Source organism: Stigmatopora argus, chromosome 6, assembly GCF_051989625.1.
Source record: "Stigmatopora argus isolate UIUO_Sarg chromosome 6, RoL_Sarg_1.0, whole genome shotgun sequence".
Lineage (NCBI taxonomy): Eukaryota > Metazoa > Chordata > Actinopteri > Syngnathiformes > Syngnathidae > Stigmatopora > Stigmatopora argus.
Genome location: NC_135392.1, coordinates 20,196,099 through 20,222,992, shown reverse-complemented (window position 1 = coordinate 20,222,992; position 26,894 = coordinate 20,196,099). Strand labels below are relative to the sequence as shown.

The 26,894-nt window shown below is 41.3% G+C and overlaps 1 protein-coding gene and 1 long non-coding RNA gene across 6 annotated transcripts in view; one reads left to right on the top strand and one right to left on the bottom strand.

The window, feature by feature from the left end:
- Positions 1–5,060, bottom strand: part of pdrg1 (p53 and DNA-damage regulated 1) — a 44,818-nt gene extending 39,758 nt beyond the window's left edge. Inside the window, exons 1-2 of one of the 5 annotated variants that reach the window (XM_077601993.1) lie at positions 4,444–5,060; positions 4,210–4,257 (exon numbers count right to left, since the gene is read on the bottom strand). In XM_077601993.1, coding sequence (XP_077458119.1) covers positions 4,210–4,245 — 36 coding nt within the window. In that variant the 5' untranslated portion in view covers positions 4,246–4,257; positions 4,444–5,060. Of the gene's footprint in view, positions 1–4,209 lie in introns of all 5 variants that reach the window. The other 4 variants (XM_077601990.1, XM_077601991.1, XM_077601995.1 and 1 more) reach the window with 4 other exon arrangements.
- LOC144075184 (uncharacterized) lies at positions 4,837–25,997 on the top strand. Its single transcript, XR_013300500.1, has 2 exons — positions 4,837–5,186; positions 22,980–25,997. It is a non-coding gene; the product is annotated as an uncharacterized LOC144075184 (long non-coding RNA).
- Positions 25,998–26,894: the final 897 nt, after the last annotated feature.

Genomic DNA, 26,894 nt, shown 5'->3' with positions numbered 1-26,894 from the left:
TTCAAATCAAAGTTACGAGCGGCGTGGGAGCAGTTGATGATCGCTGGCGAACACAGCTTCACGAAAAGTGGCAGGCAGCGCCGGGCTTCTTACGCTACGATTTGTCAATGGATCGTTGCCGCCTGGGCGAACGTGTCTGCTTGCACGGTTGTTCGAGCTTTTGCCAAAGCCGGCATAATTTCTAAGGAGCCACATGGAAATTACGGTGACTCTGAAAATGAAGAGAGGGGGGGACCCGGCTATTTGGAAGGCTCGTTCGGGCAATTGTTTAATTCTGACACAGAAGATGAGGAGATTGAGGGATTTGAAGGTGATGACTTGAGTAAATTGTAAAATGTCTAAATAAAGTACAACCGAACTCAGTTTTGCTTCCGTTGCCTTTTTAAAACATGTTTTTAGCATGTGGGTGTAGCGAGGAAGAACTATATTTCCCAGCAGTCACTGCGCACCGGAACCCGGAAATAAGCTGCTTCCGGTAGCCAGCGCTATCGCCAGCCGCTCGGCGCCCCCGCGAGCGCTCCCGCTCGGCGCCGCTTGGTGGCGCTCGGCGCTCACAAAGGGCGCTCTGCATTATAAGGCGCCCTGTCTATTTTGGAGAAATGTTTTGACTATTTTTTACTTTTATGCGCGCCTTATAGGCGTGAAAATACGGTACCTCTTTGTAATGTGTGGAGTATGGAATGTATTCTTATGCTTTTTATTAGTCAATAGGTTTATTTAATGTAGTCACTAGGATATAATTTTGCATGGGCTAGCGGAAATTTCCGTCCGTGACACCTATGAGTTAGGGGCGCGTCATCTACCATGACACACCCATTTCTTTGTTCACAGTTTCCCGCCTAAAGTTTGTACCTATGTCACATGACCTTTGTCAATAAAACTGGTCGACCTGTTGGGGGGATTCAGGGAGTTCAAACTAGTCAGGCTGGAGGATAGATGCGCTCCTGGCGCTGGCTGCTCTGACTCCCTCCTTCAGCTGAAGCTAGATAAAACTCATCATGGCCGACTCTGTGTGCTTCCTCTAATTCGAAGTTATTGAATGTTTATCGATTAGATCCAACATAATGTCTCTGCGAGCACTGGGCGGAGCGTTGCATTTTTGTCTGTTTTTTTCCCCCCCTTAGCCTGTTAGCTCCCGTTTGCGGCGCGATCGCTAATTCAAGACTACTTCTCGTTGGCAAGTGGTCGTGTGTTATCCTATTGTGTGCATCATTTTCGGAATATTTTGAAGGGAATACAAACTAAAAAAAAACCTCGATATTGACTGAAAGTCAGTGTGGAGGCGGGGCAAATAGAGCCAACCCGGCCAGAAGAAATGCATAAAAATGTAAAACAAAATTAGAATTAAGTTTAGCGTAAGGTTAGATTAAATTTATTTTTGAGTGTGGTTGCATCGTAATCCAAGTTCATTTAAATTTGTTTATGTTATATTACGATTCACCGGTGCTAAAAGTCTCCAAACGCTCCCCCCATGTCCCTCTCTCTCTACCCTCTGCGAAAACCGTCTAATTTTAGTTCTATTAAACACATTTTAGTAATATTAAACCACTAGTTATGTGTTACAGACGCTCCCCTACTTACGAACATTCAACTTACGAACAACGGTACATACGAACATGTCTGCAAATTGCGTTTAAGTCCAAAAATGTTCGCAAGTCCAATTTTGTATTTCGCCTTTTTCGGAGTAGTACTTCTTTCCGCCGCTAATACCGACGCCTGGCGCTGTGAGAGCTCAGCTCACCCAGCATCTACCTTCTTCTTCGTTGCAATGCGGAAGTGCGTGAATGTATCTCCAGTGTGCAAAGAACCTTTTTCATTTGTATCATTAAATATCTCATGCATCCAATATTGAATATGGTTGGTAAAAAGCTAAAGGCTTCTATTGAGGGAGTTGCAAGGAAGAGGCACGCCATTTCATTTGAAACGAGTGGCAATAATAACGAAGCTTGATGCGCTTGAGAGTGGTGAGCGTTTCACGGGCATTTAATCGTTCGACCGTCAGTACCATCTATAAACAGAAAGATCGAGCAGCAGGACCCAAATATTGAACGTTGCACAAAGTTTGCAAAGTGCTACTGCATCATTTATGATGGAAAAAAGAAGAAAACTGTGCAACTGTCATTAGGTCGCTTCTTTTGGCCAGTTTCTAATACATAAATCTCTCTCTCTCTCTACAGTACTGTACATATTCTTTCCATTTTATTAAATGTTTTTTTTCAGTACAAACCAATGCGTGTTACTTATACAAGCCTTAAACATACAAATGCACTTATATAAACCTTCAATATACTTATATCGGCCTTAAACATAAATTATAATACAAAATATAGCACTGAATCAACTTACAAACAAATTCAACTTATGAACAATCGCTCGGAACCAATTGCGTTCGTAAGTTGGGGAGCGTCTGTACTTTGTTAATAGATGGCAAATTAGAAGAAATAAAACATTTTTTTCCAATCCAATATCCTGTTTTTGGTGTTTTATCAGAGGGTTGGAACGAATTAATTTCTTTTTAGTTCATTTCAATGGGAAACTCACAGCTCTGGGGTCCTGGATTGAAATCCAGGTAGGTCCACATGTGTGGAGTTTGCATGTTCTCCCTGAGCCTGGTGGGTTTCCTCTCACATTCCAAAAACATGCATGGTAGGCTGATTGGACACTCTAAATTGCCCCTAGGTATGGGTTGGAGTGTGCATGGTTGTCCGTCTTCTTGTGCCCTGCGATCGGCTGGCCACCGATTCAGGGTGTCCCTTGCCTCTGGCCCGGAGTCAGCTGGGATAGGCTCCAGCACCCCCGCGACCCTAATGCGGATAAAGCGGTTCAGAAAATTAGATGAGATGAGAGTCCCAAAAATAAATTAATTTGAAAAACGGCCAGGGCTTATCTTAATTTTAAGGTGAATGCAGTACGCTTCATTTGAAAACATCTCGTAATTCTTTAATGCAAATGTTACGAAAATGTTGCAAAAATCTAAAACTTGTTAAGTTGGCTTAAAATGGGTTAAATTCATTTGACTTTTATTTTTATTTTTTAAATGACTAGAGGTAAATTTACATCGTTTAATTTGTGAGGCTTAAAGTCATCTGCTTGCCAATGGTTATGATGTCTTCAGTTGATTATTTTATTTATTTCTTATAGCAGAGCAATTCATGGTTTGAATGCATCTTCATAAAAATAAAGACACGTCAAAATTTATGCAGGTTTTATTATTCATTACTTTTCATATTGTAAGGAGGGAGTTGTTTCATCTTTCTTGCGCAACAGAATAAAAATCATTTTTAAAATCATCATATTTTATATTATTTTCTTATAATATAAGGAGGAAGTTGTTTCATCTTTCTTGCACCACAGAATAAAAATACTATTTAAAAATCATGATATTTTATATTCTCTTTTCTTATAATGTAAGGGAATGTAGTTACTTTCATAACTGAATAACAAGGAAAGTAATTTATTTATTTATTCGTATTAGTTTCAAGATTCAAATATGAAATAAAAAAATATGTATAATACTTTTCGTGAGTAGTTTTTTTAAATTTATTTATTGGGAAAACAATGTGTTATCGCCTACTGCCCACAGTTGGTTGGGATAGGCTCCAGCACCCACACAACCAATGTGAGAAGTGCTACAGAAAATGAATGTATGTAAATTTGATGACGGGGAAAATTTTTAATGATCCACAGTTCGACCATTTCTATGACTACTTGTTGCGCTGGTAGTTGTATAACACTTTTTTTTATTTTTAAAGGTGTTCTTCCATTCTTTAATGTTGCTATAGTTAATGCATTATGTATACGGTATCTTCTCCATTAAGTATTGATATAATTAATGTATTTTTCCATTATGTAAATGTTCACGATCAGGTCATAATCCCTGTCACGCAGCTATTTGTGAAATGTACCCAAAATATTTCATCAAACCACTGTTTTTTTTATTTAGTACATCAGTAATTTTGGTCTTCTTTATTTTTTTTATAGATCTGGTATTGACTATTTAAAACAAAACTACAGTCGTTGTTTTTCAAAAGTGGGAATATTCATTTTCAAAGACGATTAATATTATTCTGTAACTTTGTGAGGAAATTTATAGGGTGGAAAAGGGGTGCAGAGCTCGGTATTGAAAAGGCGGTAGCAGCGGCCCTGAGTGCGTTTCCATTTGGCAAGTTTAAAAAGGCGTAAACTGTACTTATTTGTGAGTGCTATTACCTGTTGTTTGGTTGCAAAGACGTCTTCAGCGGCCATCTCAACCTCGGTCAGTTTCCCCAAAACACAGTGAGAGTCACAAACCATCCCTGTTTCCCAACTCAATCCGTTTTTCGCCTTCATATTCTACTTAAAGCTTTCAAGTGACTATATTTGCAACTTCCTCGTTCCCCGCTCTTTGCACTCAATCTTTTTTATACTTTGTATTTAATGGAAGAGAGAAGAGAAGGTACGTACTTGCTTTTGTCACTCCCCGATTGGGACCAGTGTAGGTACTCGATCTGCTCGGGGGCCTGCGCTTTATGATGATGTCACAATTCTCGGATTGCATAGCTGCCATCCCATAGCCCAAAGAAACATTTCGGGATTGTTACAAAAACCCTCGGATTAATAAAACAAGCAAATACTAATAAAGTATAAGACTTATAAAGGGTTGATTCTCACGCAGGGTTAAAGGCAAGAAAATAAAATGAATTTTTAAAACCGTTTTAGAGACGGACACTGATGAGAACTGAGAAAGAAACAGCATCGGTGCACACGATTGTTCTTTTGTCAATATTCATCTCTGCGTGTGATGTCGTCACCCCCTAAGCATTTTAAACGGGCGTGTTTGCGAACACGTTATGAAACTGGCACACTTTTAAAGCGAGCATAACCCAAAGTCATCAGAAAGCGCAGCTAGTGGTGGGTCCAGCGATGCAGATACGCCGGTGCGTGCACCGAGCTCCCTTGGCAAACCCTGTGTCGTTGCGCGCACCGCCTTAACATAGTCACGTGACCAATGGCAGACCTGTGTCGACACGGCAGTCGCGCGCCAAACTGTGTTTATAAGGCAGCGCATCTGTCAATGGGATGGGGCTGCAAAACGTCAAACGATTTATTGACGCGGTCATTGCTTGGCGAAAAAGTTGGAGGACCTCCAGAGAAAACGTAAATTCTCTGCCATGTGGGATCATTTCGACCTTCTGCCGGAAAATAAGGTACATATTTATATCCATCTCCTTATTTTACCCACTTCCTTTCATATTTTTCAAATGTTCTTCTATAGTGAAACTATTTTTAAAATAAGTCTTAGTTTATTATTCATATTATTTTTTGCAGGTAAAATGTCACATTTGTGCAACACAGTTGTCTTACACCAGGGGTGGCCAAGTCCGGTCCTCGATAGCACCTATCCAGTCTGTTTTCCATTTCTCCTTCCTCCAGCACACTTCAGTGTGATGTTTCTACCTTGCACACACTGCCCGCAATACAGTTACATGAAGACCTGAAGCATCGAGTCACAGATAGTGCTTCCAGTCTGGAGTCTTTGAGTGTCTTAACCAGCGGTGGGCCTTGAATTGCAATCCGACGCCTTCAGTGCTATGTCTGAATCAATCCAACCCTCAAAAACTATTTTATGGCCATAAAACCATATTAAAAAGCATTAATAACCTCATACAATTGAAATATTATTCAGGAATATAGCCATATTTTACTCGCCACAAATCCTTTTTATCTGTACACAAAATCCATCCTCCTTTCTTTCCTCCTTCTTTTCTATCGCCATCGAAGCTAATGCTGAAAGTCGAGCCTGTCCTGTCGTATTTCTGGCATAGTCCGTCTTGAAAATGGCTTTAAATCAACACAACAATATATTTGCTTGTGCAGCTTGCTCCAGATACAGTTTGGTAGCTCTGGCTAATCACTAGCCAATCATAGTTGGTGAAAGCGAAGACGTATCCCTCCCTATTTATTCACAGTGAATAAATGTTTTGTCATGGTGACATGTGTTCAGCATTTGGTAGTTACCAGTACCAGTGCAAACCTTGGTGTTTTTATTCGATTTAGTGCTGAAAATGTTTGTTCCCGGTTGTGACAGACTTGCTTGCTTCGGAGTTGTCCGACCTTTCTTAATGACGTCTAGCTTTTCTTGAAAAGTCCGTCTTGAAAATGGCTTTGACAGTAAATCTGGAAACAAATCAATTTCTTCTCCTTCAGCCATTGCGGGTTGACAAAACCGCTATTAAATCAACACAACAATATATTTGCTTGTGCAGCTCGCTCCAGATACAGTTTGGTAGCTCTGGCTAGTCCACTTTATCACTAGCCAATCATAGTTGGTGAAAGTGATGACGTATCCCTACGCTTGTGAGAAGGCCTTAGAGTCGCCAACTCGAAATCTGATTGGTGAAAGCAACAGCCTTTATCAACGCTTGTTTTAGGCAGCAGAGCCTGCAGAACTGATTGTGAAGGCCTCAAGGCAGATTTCTGACCCTGGCAACAAATAATGGCTGAAATGTGATTGTAGATGCTTAAATATGAAAACACACATCTGGAAGCATCGCAACCAGGGGAAAAGCAATGAAAGGAAGCTGACAGACAATTTGGAATTATTTAATAAGTATTCATGGACAAAACATAATTAACATCAGTCTGTGATTCAGATATTGCTTTAGGCCAGCAGAGAAGGCCTTGCAGGCCCTGACGGTCCACCACTGGTGGGGTCTAGAAGTGTTGCAAGGGTTAACCCTTGCAACACTTCTAGACCCCACATTCAAGTCATGAGGTTTCCACAGTTTCTCCCATTGCACAGAAGGAGTAAATAGGCTGCCTTTGGAATGTGCCACTATCACCGGGTGCACTGCTGACTGAAACACCATCATGTATGTTATTCACCATTTATGTAATTTTCATTTTTGGACAACCGATCCAAACTCATAAGTAGAACGTTACTTAACATCTGGTAACATTTAACGTACAGAGGATTCACTTCATTATTGGAAGAGTGTGCAATTCACTTTCCCTCATCTGTTTTTACTGGTGAACCATCCTATGCACACCAGCATCTTCTGTGCCTTTGTGAATATGTATTCTCCAATACAGGAGAAATTGCAAAAAAAAGGAGTCAAGTAGAAAATCAAATCAAATCAAAAGCCTTTATTGTCATCTAACACAGCTGCGTATAACGAAATTGGTGAAAGATCATTGTTTCCACCCATATATAATTCTTTATTTAAAATAAAAATCTTTAAACTATGAGTCCATTGTCATTCATAGCAGTAGAACGTGCACCCGTGTAGATTAGATTAGATAACTTTATTCATCCCGTATTCGGGAAATTTCATGATATGTATAATGTATAATATATACAGACGCTCCCCTACTTACGAACGCAATTGGTTCCGAGCGATTGTTCATAAGTTGAATTTGTTTGTAAGTTGATTCAGTGCTATATTTTGTATTATAATTTATGTTTAAGGCCGATATAAGTATATTGAAGGTTTATACAAGTGCATTTGTATGTTTAAGGCTTGTATAAGTAACACGCATTGGTTTGTACTGAAAAAAAAACATTTAATAAAATGGAGAGAATATGTACAGTACTGTAGAGAGAGAGAGAGATTTATGTATTAGAAACTGGCCAAAAGAAGCGACCTAATGACGATTGCACAGTTTTCTTCTTTTTTTTTCATCATAAATGATGCGGTAGCACTGTATGGCATCATTCAATTGATTTGCAAACTTTGTTCAACGTTCAATATTTGGGTCCTGCTGCTCGATCTTTCTGTTTATAAATGGTACTGACGGTCGAACGATTCAATGCCCGTGAAACGCGCATCAAGCTTCGTTATTATTGCCACTAGTTTCAAATGAAATGGCTTGCCTCTTCCTTGCAACTCCCTCAATAGAAGCCTTTAGCTTTTTACCAACCATATTCAATATTGGATGCATGAGATATTTAATGATACAAATGAAAAAGGTTCTTTGCACACTGGAGATACATTCACGCACTTCCGCATTGCAACGAAGAAGAAGGTAGATGCTGGGTGAGCTGAGCTCTCACAGCACCAGGCGTCGGTATTAGCGGCGGAAAGAAGTACTACTCCGAAGAAGGCGCGAAATACAAAATTGGACTTGCGAACATTTTTGGACTTAAACGCAATTTGCAGACATGTTCGTATGTACCGTTGTTCGTAAGTTGAATGTTCGTAAGTAGGGGAGCGTCTGTATTGTGAAATATAGAATGTATTTCTCACTAATTCATGTATCTATATGTATATGTATATATATATATATAATGTAGTCACTAGAATAGAATTTTACTGACACCTACAGGTCAAGGCCTGTCATCACTTTGAATATAGCACACCTCCCCTTTTTTATTCCCGCCTAAAGTTTGTCTCCGCCTACGTCGATTAAATACCTTCTCCGACCGTTCGGACGGCGTATCTGGCTGGGAGACGTCTACACATGAACGTGGGTTCTGCCCACCCCCACCCGGCTACGAAGGGTGGGGGCTAAAGATGAACAAAGAAAGCTATCTTTTTTTAGATTACATTTTAATATTTCTTAATACATGCCTTTTCACTTTACTTTTTACTTTAATGTTTTTACAACTTTTTTGTTCTGTTAGCCTGGCTTCTTTCTGCCACTTCTTTTTTGGAACCATCAGCCATGCCTACGCTGTCACACACATGGGACTAGCTGTTACAATACGCAGCAGAAGGAGCAACACCTCAATCCCGCTGGAAATTCGGAGCTGGACAAAAGTGCCGGGAGAAGAAGCAACACTTCTGACCGACCATTCCATCATGGGATAAGACGGAAGAGCTGTCGGCGCTTACCAGGCCGGAAGCGGAGTCCTGCTCTGCTGCTGTTGTCTTCAGCTCCAGACTACCGAGGAACTGTGCGGATAAGCTTGGAAGAGTGACTCTGCATATTCTCTACCTCGGTCACAGTCTGTAGAAGTTCCCCATCTTGTGGAAGACTTCGTGTGTGGTTCCAGTTTTTGTCCAACTTTACAACGTCTTTTTGAATCTGTATCCGTTTTAGCTACCGCAACCAAGATGGCGCCGTTCAAGTGGCAGCCGGCGGCGGTAGCTCCGTCCACTCTTGCTTGTTTTGTGTTTTTGCTGCTTTTCTGTCTTAATGATCTGATTTGGTGATTCTTAATGATCCCATTTACTTTGGTTTGCTTTGTACTTTGTGCTTTTGCTTTGTTGTTCTGTCTAATCACCCTCTGCTACTGTCACAATGAAATTTCCTGAATACGGGATGAATAAAGTTATCCAATCCAATGTGTCATGTATAATGCGCACCCATAATTAGTGACTAAAATTGGAATAATTTTTTTTTCACACCAAGGTTTGCACTGGTACTGGTAACTACCAAATGCTGAACACATGTCGCCATGACAAAACATTTATTCACTGTGAATAAATAGGGAGGGATACGTCTTCGCTTTCACCAACTATGATTGGCTAGTGATTAGCCAGAGCTACCAAACTGTATCTGGAGCAAGCTGCACAAGCAAATATATTGTTGTGTTGATTTAAAGCCATTTTCAAGACGGACTATGCCAGAAATACGACAGGACAGGCTCGACTTTCAGCATTAGTTTCGATGGCGATAGAAAAGAAGGAAGGAAGAAAGGAGGATGGATATTTTGTACAGTTAAAAAGGATTTTTGGTGAGTAAAATATGGCTATACAGTGATACCTCGACCTAAGATCAGCTCGTGGTACGACAAAAAAATTCCAGCGAAGAATTCGCCCGCGATACGATGAAAATTTCAAGATGCGACAAAGCCAGGTGACAATGACATGATAGGCTGTTTATCATTGTAGCGCATTGTCTTTTTTTGCCGCATCTCTTTCGTCTAAACAGATATCTACGAGCACTGAACGGTTTATTCAGACGAGTTTCGACCAGGAAACGCACAACGCGCATGCACGGGCAAAAAGAGGGCTTTCTGGGTAATGAAGTATACTCGTGCACACAACACTGCCCAATTTTAGTTATAGCAAACACATTTTATTACTATTAAACCACTAGTTATGTGTTACTTTGTTAATAGATGGCGAATTAGAAGAAATAAAACATTTTTTCCAATCCAATATCCTGTTTTTGGTGTTTTTTCAGAGGGTTTTTCAGAGGGTTGGAACAAATTAATGCCCCCACCCCTCTCTCTGTCCGTCTCTCTCTTGTCCCCCTTCGAAATGCGTCTAATTTTACTTCTATTAAACACATTTTATTCCTATTAAACCACTAGTAATGTGTTACTTTGTTAATAAATGGCGAATTAGAAGAAATAAAACATTTATTCCAATCCAATATCCTGTTTTTGGTGTTTTTTCAGAGGGTTGGAACGAATTAATTTGTTTTTAGTTCATTTCAATGGGAAACGTCCGCTCGAGTTATGAAAAGCTCAACATACGATCTCAGTCCCAGAACAGATTAAGATCGTATGTCGAGGTACCACTGTATTCCAAATAATATTTCAATTGTGAGCCCGGTTCTGATATCTGAAAAGCTCCAGTGTTTGTATTTAAGCTCCAGTGTTTGTATTTAATCACTAAATGCTGCTAGGAAGTGGATTTTACCCCCATTTTAGTGCAATTTTTGCCGTTTCGCCATTGACGTCCATCGCTGTCTTTTCCCGGGGAAATCACCCGCAATTTTTGCCGTTTCGCGTATGGACGTATCGACGTTCATCGCTGTCTTTTTCCCGTGGAAATGATACTCCGGGCCCGGTTCTGATGTCTAAAAAGCTCCAGTATTTGTATTTAATCAATAAATGCTGTTTTTGGCTGGATTTTACCCCATTTTCGGGCAATGTTTGCCGGTACGCCATTGACGTTCATCGCTGTCTTTTCCCGGGAAAATCACCCCCCTTGTAATGTCTGAAAAGCTCCAGTATTTGTATTTAATCATTAAATGCTGCTAGGAAGTGGATTTTACCCCATTTTTGTGCATTGATTTATTGCTTATTTTTTATGTGTCACAGCATTAGCCATAAAATAGTTTTTGAGGGTTGGATTAATTCGTTGAAGGCGCTACGAGAAAATGCACGGACCGCCAGTGTATTCACAACATATGTTACGGAAACCTGGTAAAACAAACTACCAGTATGAACACAATTCTCAAATCGAATTTACAATTTTAAATCCTTGAAGTCTGATTCATCATCATCATCAGATTCACCAAACAATTGATTCCATTCTTCTGAGTCATTTTTTTTCTAAGTGTGAGCAGCGGCCAATGTTGGCGGGGCGAGCCATGAAGCCTATCTGACGATAGTGCTCCCTGGGCGGACTCAAGTGAGCGGCTGCCCCGCTAACGTTTCTCTGGAGCAACATTTTTTATTTTACCCTCCCCTATAAACTTGCCAGAGGCTATTTGGAGAGGGCAGGCTTTTTTAAAAGAAGCTAGATTATATCCCTTCTTTGGGCCCTGGTAGAATGGGCTCTCGCGCACCATCCTGGCAGACAAAGACAGATTTTAGGTCTCCCATTATACCATCTGATGTTAATATAACATGCTCACTAGTGAGAAGTAGTGAATTTGCATATGCATACCTGTCAACCTCAGCCAGTTGCTCCCCTTATTAATAATAATAATAATAATCGGACATAGGCCATGTCGTCATTACCACAACACAAAAAGCCTACTTGTCATTCCCCGTATTAAGTGATAATAAACCGTACACACACACAACGCGGCCCATATTTATTCGCATAGGGCGCACTGTGAAGTATACAATTTTCCCCTAACTGGACGGGGTGTCATTAGCCTTTTGTATGCACTAAATTCAAGATTCTGTAGATGTTGTATGACGCTGACAGCTTGATTGTCTGGGTACACGCTATACAGTGAAAAGGCGGGCGTGACGGATGCGGGTGCGCACATCTTAAAGCATGACAATACACTGTATTGTCATGCTTTAAGATGTCCACTCGCAGCAACTTTCACGTCTTTATTGCAAGGGACACAGAATGAGAATTGAGTGCCTCTTAACGATGCTTTAATCCAGCCATCATATTCACCTTGAAGTAACTCCCATTCTTTCTGGTGTCGACCCGATCCTTGAATTTCTTACTAGGTGGCTCCTCCATGCTTGCTTCCACGATATTTACTCTATGTATATCTACGCATGCGCATGTCACCCTTTATCGATATTGCCGTACGCACCGCTAAAAAAATACATACGATTGAGGATAATTTTTGCTGGTATACCGTGACAATAGTAACGATCGATGACAGTAGCGTCGTTGGCTACCAGCCTACGAGACTATCTGGATTTTAGCCAAAACGGTCTTGTTGAGATCGGTTTCATAAATATTGGCGATTTTTTTTTTCCCGTACAAAAGTCGGTGTACGGCGTACATGATTTGAAATGGTAAAAAAACGTATAAAATACGTATAAAACGTACAAGTTGACAGGTATGCATATGGGTTATTTATTACAGTAAAAAGTGATGAGGAAAAAAATGAATGTTACAAAAGCAGTAAATCACAAGCCAATTTTTTTCCACTGAAAATGCCTGTGCTAACTTTACCTGTTTTGAACCTTACAGGGCAGGTTCTGAATCTGGGTGCAGTAAATGACACATTGTGTTCCCATGTTCCAAGACAAACTGTCCCACTGATTCCACATTCAGACCTATGGTGGTGATGTGGTGCAAATAAATTATATAACTCCTGTCAAAAAAGAAACAGAACTATGTGCTTTGGTTTCACTGCTGTTACCAGTATCTGTTTTTCTATCTACAGTCGAGGAGATACAATTGGCGGCTCAGAATTTCGGTGTGGCCGCTGGCCTCTTTCGACGGCATTGAGCCTCATCGACGGATGGCGTTCCGATTTATATTTTTGCAATCTGCATCCCAAGAGGCATACTAAATGAGTATTGGTTGGCTGAACAGATTGCAGCAGGTTGGGAGTCTATTTTTCTTTGGGTTACTCCAAATAAAATATGGATAGGATAAACGACATCCATTATAATGTCCAAAAACTTGGAAATTATACAGATCAGGGATTTGTAGCAATGAAGGAATAGCTGGCAGTTTTATGGCTTCCCAGGACCACAAAACGGTTGATATGCTTCTGCCGGAGCAAGGAGGCGTGTGTGCAATGTTTGGAGATCAATGTTGCACCTTTATTCCCAACAACACGTCACCCGATGTGTCCCAAACCAGAGCCGATGAAGGCCTGCAGACCCTGAACCAGAATATGAAGAGACTGGTGGTTATAAGACCTTCGGCAAGTGTGAAGAATTGGCCTTCTCTGTGGTGATCTCAATGGCTGTTTTTGCTACTACTTTGACATTGTGTGAGCATTGTCTTATCCCCTGTTTACGCACTTTGTTGATTTATAACCACAGCAAATGCGCCTACAAATTCCAGATTGCAAGAATTGTATCCACTTATTACACAGCCTACTGGTGAGGGCATTGATGTCCAAATCAAATCAATCAAGAGCCTTTATTGTCATCATCCACTGCTGCGTATAAAGAAATTGGTGGTGCTACTCCACAAAGTGTGTTTTCCCAGTAAAAAAACATAAATAAGTAATAAAAAAATATAGAAAGTCGCATCATGGCAAGGTAAATTGTAAAATATTGCACAATCTAAGATATTGCACATTGTTATTGCACACCCCGAAGTTATTGCACAGAGGGGATTGTGTGTCGTGCTAACGCAAGTTCAGAGTCCTGATGGCTGTGGGAAAAAAACTGTCCCTAAGTCTATTTGTCCGTTCTTTGTGAGACCTGTAGCGTCTGCCAGAGGGCAGCAGCTGGAACAGGTTGTGACCAGGGTGGTCTGGGTCCCTAACAATGTTCCCAGCTCTGCTGAGGTAGCGAGGGCTGGCAATGTCATCCAGTGAGGGCAGAGAGCAGCCGATGATCTTCTGGGCGGTGTTGATCACTCTGTATGGCTTTTCGTGGACCCCCAGGAATTTGAAGGACTGGACCCTGTCTATGCATACTCCATTTATGAGGAGGGGGGCCAGATCTGTGCTGCGTTTGCGAAAGTCCAGGATTATTTCTTTAGTTTTCGTGGTATTTAATGTGAGATTGTTCACCAAACACCACCAAGACAGTTTATTGACCTCATCTCTGTAGGCAGACTCATCCCCTTCTGAGATGAGGCCGACCACAGTGGTGTCATCGGCAAATTTGATGATGGAGTTGGACTGGTGGGTTGGTATACAGTCGTATGTGTACAAGGAGTATAGAAGAGGACTCAGTACACAGCCTTGAGGGGAGCCAGTGCTCAGTGTAATGGAGGAAGAGGGGTGGGGACCAAGTCTAACAGTTTGTGGACGGTTGGTTAAAAAGTTCTTAATCCAGCAGCAGATGGAAGAGGATAGTCCAAGGGGGGAGAGTTTATCAGCCAGAATGTCCGGTATTATAGTGTTGAAGGCTGAGCTATAGTCAATGAAAAGCATCCTCACATAGTTCCCATGGTGTTCCAGGTGGCTCAGTGCTGTGTGTAGAGCTACGGCGATGGCATCCTCAGTGGACCTATTTGCTCTATAAGCAAACTGGTGAGGGTCAATTGAGGGAGGGATTGTATCCCTGATGAGGCAGGTGACCAACTTTTCAAAGCACTTCATGAAAACAGGCATAAGTGCAACAGGCCTATAATCATTCGGGCTGTCAATGGTTGGCATTTTAGAGACAGGGATAATGGTGGCTGATTTCAGGCAGGATGGGATGATGGATTTTTGCAGGGAAGAATTGAAAATCTTTGTGAAAACCCCAGTCAGCTGATCAGCACAGGCTTTGAGCACCTTCCCAGTGTTGGGAATTTTATCTCTAAATTATATTAAAGTTAAGTTAGTAATCTGACTCCAATTTGTGACCTTACCCAACTGCCACTCATCCAACAATTTGCGCGCTCGTTCTGCAATAGAAAGGTATCAGGAAGCTAGCATTTTCACACACGAGTGGATTTATTCCTAACACACAAATCTAATACATACAACTGGGTCTCAGGTCCCTCTCATCACAGCTCTGTACGCCCCTGTTGCCACCAGCAGACGTACTACTCATCCAAGTTTCCCAGCAATGAGTTATACTACACAATATGCAAATGGAAAAGCAATTAGGGCATCCTGGCATTATTCTATTGGCTGTGTACACTGCAGTTAACTTTAGCTTGCTTTCATTGGTCTGTCCTCCTCCGTTGAGTCGTATCTGCTTTCTCCGGGGTTATCTTGTCCTTGCCGTCTTCTCGCAGATTAGCACCGTTTGTTCTGAAAACATTGCATTCTTGCACATACGCTCAGCACTTGTCAATCTCATACTCTCATACACAGAATGTAGCAATCATCTAATGAACTACTTTAAGCTCAAACTCTTATGTTCCTTTATTCCCTCTCATGACCTCAGACGACTGAGGTCATCACTCGAATACCTTATTTTATTGTTAAACACGAGCTAAAATCAATAGCCATAAGCTAAAAATCAGTGAACAATTAAAAATTAAAAATCAGTAAAAAAATTCATTCTAGTAGAAAATCAGTAGAGAATTTCATTCCCTCCTCATGGCCTCAGGTCCCTGAGGCCACCTTCACATACTCACATCCCGAACTCCCGGAGGGCCACAGCTGTCTCCACCCGGAGGGAGTGGCCCCAACGTGCGTTCAATTGTCCTAACAGTTAATGATCTGATACATGGAATACAGCAACATCCGCATAACACCATGATAGCGGTAAACACAGCGATAGAAACCAGTATTGATGCAATCCAGCTTTTGCATTTGCCAAAGACGTTTAACTAGTCAGAGTACCAACTGGTGTCCACACCTGAGTGCTCCTTCATTTTGTTACTTAGCGTGCGCAGACCCTCCAATGCCTTAGTAAGGCGACCGTCAGGAGACGTATTGTTGGGAATCAGAGTACAGCACTGATCCCCAAAAATACCACACACTCTTCCTCTTTCAGCTAACACCATATCTAAACCCATTCTATTTTGGAATGCCATAAGAGACGTGGCTGCTAATTGCTCATGCACTGCCTGGAGTGCCGAGGTGGTGAAGTTCGCCAATCGTTGGACATTGTAGTGGACATAATTAATCCGGTCCACGTTTTTGTTTACTGTAACGAACAGGAAAATACTCTCCCATCCTGCCGCCACTTGATCCACCAATTTGTATTCATCAGGGACCCCTCTCGGAACTCCAATTGCATCTATGTACGTGGGGTCTCCTGCATTCAACCATTCTTGCATGTCCCTTTTCTTCCTCACAAGGAAGGGGATTCTTCCCCACCGTCCAACGCCTTCCCAATTTATTCCGGCCACGTCTAATGCTGTCACACTAATTGACATGATCAGCATTACTAGGGCGCACTTACCTGAGGCATTGGAGGGAAGCCTATCGTACAACACTTTCGCTCCACACCACAGCCAAACATCAGCACGAGCGAGAGGGATTCCTGCTGGCAAAGACACATTTTCATTACACCATGACTCCTGGATATTTCCAATCCCAGGGCCAGTCCCATTGAGCTCTAGGCAGGTGAAATTTTATTGTGCAACATGGGTGTCAAAAATGGGCTTTTTCTTTTCCATATCTGTCAGTGGAAAGGCCGAGTCCAATTGGCTGCACTCTCCTTGGAGTGTCTTGTTATACAGGAAATCAAAGAGACAGGTTTTGGATACAGCAGTTGCTGCCGTGATTTTCAAAACTGGTCTTGCACCTGTGTCGGTTGTTTACACTTCAGATTTAGCAGTAATTGTTGTGTCTGTGTCAGCGTTTTACCACCATCTCGCTCTGCTTCATACCATACCGTTCCATTCCAGGAATGATACACCATCACTCGTTCTCCTTTCGCTCCATCACTTCTGTCATCCCGCACCATATGTTCAAACGTCAACATAGTCCACACGAAGCACACGCCAGCAAGCAAAATGACCGTCCGGGCGGTCAACCTTTAAGCTCACCATTGGCAGGCACAAAGTCTGGGGCCGGGCGCAACTGTGAGTAATGGTACCACTTTTGTCCTTTAGTTTCCAATTGGCTAATGGCACACTACAATACAATAAAACTGCCCTTTTTGTCCCATGTCTTTGGTACAGTGCCGCATTCACTGTCTTCTCACTAATGGCCACATCTAAATGAAACACCTTAGTGTAATCTGGGGTAGCCAAAGCTGCTGCTGATGCCAATTCCTGAATTAGTTGCACAAACAATGCATCATCCTCAGGGGTCCACTGCAATGTGGCCTTCAAATTTCGGACCCCTTGTTGTTTGACCAGGGCCCATATTTTAGCATAACTGTGTCCTTTAGAGCAATTAAAACTCATTACTTTTAAAATGCATACTAATCAAGTCCCAATTCATTCAATAATGTGTATCGCGTTGCATAGTAAACTCAGTTGTTTGAAATTCAAAATATCCCAATCTAGTAGTCTTTTTATCAAATGTAACATTCCATTGTCTTTGGAGTTTGCCAATCATCTCCTATAAAACTTTCTTAATCAATCTTTTCCAACATTCAGGCATAAAATTAAAATCCAGTTACATTTCTATCCATTCTCTTTCTAATTGTTTACTTTAAAAATCTGTAAGAAGGTTTGGTCTCAATTGAAACGCTTTCACCTTTTTTATGGAGACAAAAAAAACAATATAAAAAGTTCCTTATGGTTTACAGCAGGGGTGGCCAAGTCCGGTCCTCGAGAGCCGTTATCCGCTCTGTTTTCCATATCTCCCTCCACCAACACACCTGAATCAAATCATCGGGATTGGTATCCAGCTTCTGGACAGCTTGCTGATGAGTTGATTATTTGATTCAGGTGTGTTGGTGGAGGGAGATATGGAAAACAGACCGGATTGTGGCTCTCGAGGACTGGAGTTGGCCACCCCTGGTTTACAGCATTGCTCCCCGAGCAATAATCTTTCCAATCAATATTGGAGTACTTGCCATTACATCTGATTACGTCAAAAGTTTATCTTACCTGTCTCCTCAAACGTTTCAATTGAGAGAACCCTCTTACAGTGCACCAGGTGGATCCCGCTATTTTCATGTATGCTGGTTGGTCAGGAACACTTGCATGGACGCTCTCATTCTGGGTTGCTCTCCATGTTTCCTGTTAAGAAGCACAATCCTTCTCTGCCAACCCCAAATTAATGCGTTTCTTTAAAAAAAAATTTTCTTTCATGCAGATATATGATTAGCCTCATCCGCCAGTTCCAATCGTGTAGTGAATAATGGCGTTTGGTACATTCCACTAAATTGGATTTCCATATTTTGACCTCGTTATTTAGGCGCAATGATTTCATAACAAAATATGGAACCTTTTATCACTTCAGTCAATTATACTGTTAACACAATTTGGATGCCATTATCACTATAAATCCATAGTACTTTTGGAATTTCTTATCATGCACTGTCTTTGGTTTTTTTTCAGTGCTCCTAAATTTCGCATAGCAGATTTGTTTCTCTACTTCAAGTTTCACGTTTGGAGAACTGCTGCTGCATTTTCATTAAAAAATTCCTTGGACGAAATATTTTTCCATAATTTGTCGTTGCCATCCGTGAAACGGGCTTATTGGCGATTTCAGAAACCGATTCCAATTTGCTAAATCCTTTTCCACCTTGATATCTAATTGATTAATTATATCTTGGTGGTCGGCCAATCAAAAACACAAAAAGACAAACAACCATTCACGCTCACACTCATTTTCAGACATCAGTGGTCTGCAATTTTTTCATCACTGGTGAAGAGCGCCATCCCACGTCTGGGCGTCTTGGCAGCTCACCTCCATTTTGCTGTCCTATCAGCCTAATCATTCTCAAAAGAAATAGGTTAACGTCATTTGGTTGACATCAATTGTTTGATGCTAATGCAATCCGAGATACAGACGCTCCCCTACTTACGAACATTCAACTTACGAACAACGGTACATACGAACATGTCTGCAAATTGCGTTTAAGTCCAAAAATGTTCGCAAGTCCAATTTTGTATTTTGCGTCTTTTTCGGAGTAGTACTTCTTTCCGCCGCTAATACCGACGCCTGGCGCTGTGAGAGCTCAGCTCACCCAGCATCTACCTTCTTCGTTGCAATGCGGAAGTGCGTGAATGTATCTCCAGTGTGCAAAGAACCTTTTTCATTTGTATCATTAAATATCTCATGCATCCAATATTGAATATGGTTGGTAAAAAGCTAAAGGCTTCTATTGAGGGAGTTGCAAGGAAGAGGCAAGCCATTTCATTTGAAACGAGTGGCAATAATAACGAAGCTTGATGCGCGTCAGAAAGTGGTGAGCGTTGCACATTCAGTACCATTTATAAACAGAAAAATCGAGCAGCAGGACCCAAATATTGAACGTTGCACAAAGTTTGCAAATCAATTGAATGATGCCATACAGTGCTACTGCATCATTTATGATGAAAAAAAGAAGAAAACTGTGCAATCGTCATTAGGTCGCTTCTTTTGGCCAGTTTCTAATACATAAATCTATCTCTCTCTCTACAGTACTGTACATATTCTCTCCATTTTATTAAATGTTTTTTTTTCAGTACAAACCAATGCGTGTTACTTATACAAGCCTTAAACATACAAATGCACTTATATAAACCTTCAATATACTTATATAGGCCTTAAACATAAATTATAATACAAAATATAGCACTAAATCAACTTACAAACAAATTCAACTTATGAACAATCGCTCGGAACCAATTGCGTTCGTAAGTTGAGGAGTGTCTGTATTCTCATAGTCATTAATATGACTCACGCTAAAGCATATTTCATCTGCTGATGGGCAAAACAATGAAATACCCTCTGTGCACTGACAATATTTCATGATGTTTATTCCATCTCAGGGAAATCATGCCTATCCTAAATTTATTGTTCTATCTAAATTTACCTAATAATTTGGATAAATGCCTTTTCTGCATTATCTTCATGTTTGATATCATTAATAATTTGGATGATTCTTAATACTTAAGTCTAAATCGCAAATCACTCTCATATTGCTAAAATATCTATGAGGATAGCTAAATTCCTATCCTGCTCCAAGCTTGTGTTTATTTAAAATAAGAGACATTTTTGTAGCTCCTTCTTACCACAATTAAAATGTAGAGAAACTAACCTTCCACTTAGCCATTTCCTAATTATAAATTTCAGTGTCTAATAGAGGACCCATAATTTGTCATTAATATATCCCAATATTGTCAACTCTTTCTGTCTCTCTTGTGGTAGTCTTTCCTGCCCTTTGTTTTTTGTGTAAAGGAAACAGTAAGCTCTATGGGCGACCCCCCTCTTTTTGTTTGCACAGGGTGTGCTTAGTTTTGGGTGAGGGGTGTCCGCATCTGTGAAGGGGTGCTGACCGTGACCATTGGACCGAGCCGGCGAGCCTCATGACCAGGAGACAGAGCCAAAGAAATGTGTCCGACATTTTGTACCACACTTTTTCGATTCAACTGCCAGGGTGCTCCAAGAACCTTCTGAAAACGGTCTTGATAGACTAAATCATCTTCTATGTCATAAAACAACGTACAATGAAAATCATCCATGGGTGGATGGTAGGGCCGGAGTGAGTCAATGAATGATTTCCACCGGCGATATACGGACAAGTCCCCCCAGTGGCCGGAGTTTCAGGCTCAAGACGTGACCTTTAGATTGTCAACCACTGTCCACATGTTCGTATTGGTTGTGAACACGGAATCCTTGCACCATTTGGTAAAGTCACTGTGAGGCCATCCGCCCCACATAAGATGGTAGCTCCAATAGACATCAACAAGTCTCTTCCCATCAAATTCACACGAGCCTCTCAGGCACCTCTCTTCGGAGTGTGGAGGATCTCATGGACCGTAATAATCATCTCCGCCCTGATAATATTGTCCAGGTGACTGGGCCAGCTGCCTGGGCCGCCATGGTCTGCCAGTGCCTCGTCCTCCCCCACGCGTAGGCCGCTGTTGCTGTGGTGGGCCATACTGCTGTGCTTGGGGTTGCCGCGGGAACAGTTGTTGCTGTGCTTGGGGTTGCCGCGGGAACAGTTGTTGCGGTTGCTGCCGTTGACTGGGGCAATCACGTGCCCGGTGTCCAATGCCGCCACACACAAAACAGTTGCCTTGTTTGGCCGTATCCCGAATACCCTCTTCCCCGGCCACCGACGAAACCACGCCCACGACCACCATTGTATCGATCATGTAACTGACCATCTCGGGCCCCACCACATTCCTGGTAATTTGGAAAGTTAGAGTTTCAACACAGTAGAGATCAAAGGTTCCGGAACACCCCCTACAATAGCCGCCATAACCCCGTCTCGTGTCAAGCGCACAACTCCGTCCACCCATCAACGCCAGGAGCCTCCTCCGCCATGAACTTCCTCCCCTCACCAGAGGGGGGGGGAATTTATTTAGTGCCATATCTCTAAGAACCATATATCACGCCTCCTCCCTGAGGGCGGAGGGGAAACATACCTCCTCTCTCTGTATTGGGCCACGCCTCCTCCTAATCACCTCCCTCCTTTCCTTTTTTTTTTTTTTAAGTTATGCCTTAGCTGTGACGTCACGCTCCTTTTTTTTTTCTCGATGCTACGGACAAACGCTTTTGACCCGTAAAATGTACATTTCCTTTCAACGTACAAAATTTTTTATCCAACTCACGTCTAATTTTAGCTTGTCTTTAAAAACCTGTGCTTTTCAACGCGCACACACAGACACACACACACTCCATTCTCTCCCATGCCCTTCTTCCATTTTCAGAAACAACTTCTGACACCGTTCTTTTTACTTCTTAACTTTCTTACTTTCTATTCCACTAATCAACTGTGATTCCATCTTAGCGTAATGACCATTAATCTCCGACCAGACTTCAGTCCATTCGTCTGAAGTGCCACACCCTGAGAGTGACCCGAGACCACTATCACCCTTCCTCTTATTCGCCATCTTGAAATCCACCCGTGCGTGTCCCAACCACTTTTTACGCAGAACAATTTTAGTTTTCACACTCACACCGCTTCCATCACTGATACGTAAATCCCAGATTTTAAACCGTAACCACGAATAGTTCCAACTTTTCTAGTAGGTAAATCCCAGATTTTATACCCTACTAATGGAACTATTCTAGTAGGTAAATCCCAGATTTTATACCCTACTAATGGAACTATTCTAGTAGGTAAATCCCAGATTTTATACCCTACTAATGTCCACACTATTACACTTTTAAGCCGTTCCGCTCCTCCTTCCTCTTATAATTTAGCGTTGTCAATGTGGAGAATTTGAAAAGGAATCTGCTTACCTTGTTTCATTGTGGGCCCAAGAGGAAAGACGGTCGGACGTGTGGCTCCTTTATCAGGTCGTCACCTGGTGTGGACGTAGGTCCCAGACCCGAGTCCCAGACTCTTGTGGTTTTTCTCGAAGTCCCGGACTTCTTTTTACCTCTCTTGCATCACGTCGGGGTCACCATAAATTGTTGGGAATTTTATCTCTAAATTATATTAAAGTTAAGTTAGTAATCTGACTCCAATTTGTGACCTTACCCAACTGCCACTCATCCAACAATTTGCGCGCTCGTTCTGCAATAGAAAGGTATCAGGAAGCTAGCATTTTCACACACGAGTGGATTTATTCCTAACACACAAATCTAATACATACAACTGGGTCTCAGGTCCCTCTCATCACAGCTCTGTACGCCCCTGTTGCCACCAGCAGACGTACTACTCATTCAAGTTTCCCAGCAATGAGTTATACTACACAATATGCAAATGGAAAAGCAAGTAGGGCATCCTGGCATTATTCTATTGGCTATGTGTACACTGCAGTTAACTTTAGCTTGCTTTCATTGGTCTGTCCTCCTCCGTTGAGTCGTATCTGCTTTCTCCGGGGTTATCTTGTCCTTGCCGTCTTCTCGCAGATTAGCACCGTTTGTTCTGAAAACATTGCATTCTTGCACATACGCTCATCACTTGTCAATCTCATACTCTCATACACAGAATGTAGCAATCATCTAATGAACTACTTTAAGCTCAAACTCTTATGTTCCTTTACCAGGTACCCTGTCAGGGCCAGCAGCCTTCCCGGTGTTCACAGTCTGCAGTACCTGTCTCACTTCATGTTCCTGAAGCTTCAGTGTACTGCTGCAGGGTGGTGGATGTGTTGAGACTGAATCCGATTGGTCAGTCTCAAAGCGGGCAAAGAAACGGTTCAGTTCCTCTGCTAGTGAGGCATCTGCGTTAACAGACACATTATTGTCATTGTAATTGGTAATGTGTCGTACGTATTCCCTGCCACATCTTTGGGTTATTTTCTGTGAAGTACTCCTCAATTTTCCTTGTATATGCTGCCTTGGCTTTTTAATGCCTCTCTTCAGGTCTGCTCTAGCAGCGCTGTATTTTAACTTCTCCCCTGACCTGAAGGTTGTACATTTGTCATAAAAATGAGTTATTAAAATATAGGCATAAGGGCACTAGATTGTATGCAACTATATAATAAAAAGGGGGAATGTCAGGATTACATTTCATATTATTATACATTTTCTTGGAACGCAGAATACACTTTGCTTAACTATTGATCTTGCTCTGCTCATCATTATTAGTATTATACCTGCTTGCAACGAAGTAAATGCTTTACTCCTGATAGCCTTAGTTAGTCTGAATAAAGATAAGCAAGAATGGACTGGACTCCTAAATTTTGCCTTTTGCTAATAAACTTTTCTCTTGGAAGTCTAAACAAAGAGAATCCATCCGGGAGGCTGACGTTGGGAAGAAGTGAAGCGAGCACTAAACTCCAACATGTGGCAGGACAAGCCACCATCTCAAACGACGGAGGACTCCAGGAGCCGTTTTTACAGAGGCACAATAATCCTTTGGGTGGTCATAAAAGCGGAATCATCATTCGTCGTGACCGGACGTTTCGTCGACGGACACTTGGTCGACGGACACTTCGTCGAACGGACGTTTGGTCGACCGGACGTTTGGTCGACTGACAATTCGTCGCCAGATTCACCGCCGGACATTTTGTCGAACGGACAATTCGTCGCCGGATTCGGTTGCTCTCAAAATTTTGTGGTCTAAGAATGTACTTTAAAAAGAGGTTTAATATTAAAGCAGGGGTGGGCAATTAATTTCACAAAGAATTAACCTGTGGCTATAATCTTACATATTTACATGTATATGTTCATTAATTTGTATAGTCCATTTATCCAATAAAGCTAACTCAAACTCAAGTGCAGTTCAAATGCAGTTGCCAGACGACCAATCCATTTAAAGTGGAACCTCTGGTTGAAATGTACTGTTGACAAGCGCAGTGAATGAATGGGCTCTTTAACTGCCAATCCCCCAATGAAAATGGATTGGATGCCTATTGCCGTCAATGGCAGAATATGAGTTAACCTCACACACTGACTTGTCTAAGCTTTTCTGTGGAATTTTGTCTATTCAATACTGGCAGATTCTTCAATGGACAGTACAACAAACTGACCAGAGATGCTACTACAACATGAAGGCCATGTGTTTATCACCATTGGTTTGTTCATTTATTGTTGTTTGAATAGGAAACTACTAGAAACAACTTGTACCAGAAGTCCAAGGAATTGAACTGTGGGATCTGTAATATTGTGTTTGTAGTTAAGAACTACAAAAGGGGGACTATTGTGGCGGCTGAGTGGTTCACGCGTCGGCCTCACAGTGGAAGACCTGGGTTCAAATCCAGGTCGGTCCACCTGTGTGCAGTTTGCATGTTCTTGCCAGCGTGGGTTTGCTCCGGGTACTCCGGTGGAAAAGTTACTGTGGCCTTAATAGGACTTAAAAGAACTGTTTGATGTTGACTGTAATTTCTGATTGAATTGCTATTACTTTTTCAAAATTGAATACTTTTGATGTCTCTGTTCAATTTTGTTCATACTTTTGTTCCCTTGTTTTTGCTTCTTGAATGATGTATTACTCCTGCTTGTGCGGTGTACCTGAAAATAATTTCTAGTAATGTTAAGACAAATGTTTCTGCTGTACAACTGATGGATGGTATGATGTTGTTATGGATGATTATGAAGTAATGTCTATGATTCATGCTTAGTGTGATTATAGTCTGAACATGTATTATTATAAAAAAAAGTTTGGGGAGAATTCTTTAGGGAATTTTGTGTTTTGATGTGTATTTAATGCATATTTTACTCATAGCTTTTAGTTTTTTTTTTTAAATATTGTTGCTTTTTAATATGGTATTTTATTGTATAGAGTAATACTTTGAAATATGAGCTTAATGCGTTTCAGGACCAAGCTTGTATGTCAATTTACTCGTATCTCAAATCAAATTTTCCCATTTAAAATAACTATAAATACAAATTAATTCATTCCCACCCTCTGAAAAAAAACACCCAAAAATAGGATATCACAATGCAAATAATTTTTAATTGTTCTAATTCACCACCTACGCTCACAAAGTAACAAATACCTATCTAGTGGTTATGATCTGCAATCAAATCTGAGATTATTGTGTACAGTATTGTACGGAGTTCTTACCTTTGAGACAGACAGTAGCAGCTCATATATCGTTATATCATATATATATATAGTTATATAGTTATATATATATAGTTATATAGTTATATAGTTATATATATATATATATATATATATATATATATATATATATATATATATATATATATATATATATATATATATATATATATATATATATATATATAGTTCGCAGTCAAGCTTTGAATGCTCTGTTCATCTAGCGGCAGGATTTCTTTTGTAAATCCAGCCGGAATGATAGGTTTTTTATTAGTATTAGGTATACTTTAATCAAATCAGAGAGACATCATTTGACATACTCTAGCTACAAACTTGCAAGGAGAATCACTCCCCTGGTCTCGTGAATTCCAAGAGCATGGTAATTCCGAGAGCGGTTTGGGCGAAAATGATTTTGTTCTTTCTTTTTCAGACCAGCCGTACGAGTAGGGACTATGCCGGTAAAATTAAAGCAGCCAACGGACATTTTCACTCTCATTTGTATTTGCCATAAAATGAATTAATAGCCAACATATAATAAAAATGGGGGAATGTTGGGGTTATTCTGTGATGTTATTATATGTTCATTAATCATTAATAGGTAATGAAGCTATATTTTAACTTGGGCTATATTTTAAGTATCACCGAGCAAGCTCGAGGTCACTCTCCAGGGCAGCTGGCTCAGCTTGTTGATGTAACACCTCACCGGGTCCTCGGCTCCGAGGACTGTTTACTGGGAGATACACCTCGACCCTTTATCCAGATGCAAGTTCGCAATGAAGATCTGCAAAGGACTCTTAAATTGCTTTGACATGGATTCCGGAGCCGGTGGCGATATTCGAATCAACTTCCGAAAATACTCGCATATTGTTTTTGAAATAGTGTCGCTCGGGACGCCGGATATTGGATTGGATTGGATTGGATAACTTTATTCATCCCGTATTCGGGAAATTTCGTTGTTCCAGTGGCAAGAGGGTGAGGATGCAGGAATAGGAAAGGCATTTTAGACATAAATAGATAGGTAATAAGTAGGTCAAGAAATAAATACATGAATAAATATATAATTAAATAAGCGTGTTGCTTAGCACATATATACATACATACATACACATAAATGTACATGCATGCATACGGTAGGTCTTAACACCCAGCCATTTTTTTGTTAAAGAGCCTGACAGCTGATGGGAGGAAGGATCTGCGGAAGCGCTCCTTCCTGCAATGAGGGTGCCGCAGTCTATTGCTAAAGGAGCTTCGGAGGGACTCCACAGACTCATGCAGGGGGTGGGAGGTGCTGTCCATGATGGACATCATCCTGCTCAGCATCCTCCGCTCTCCCACTTCCTCCACAGAGTCCAAAGGACAGCCCAGAACAGAGCTGGCCCTCCTGACCAGCTTATTCAGCCTGTTCCTGTCCCTCTCCGTGCTCCCGCATCCCCAACAAAGCACTGCATAA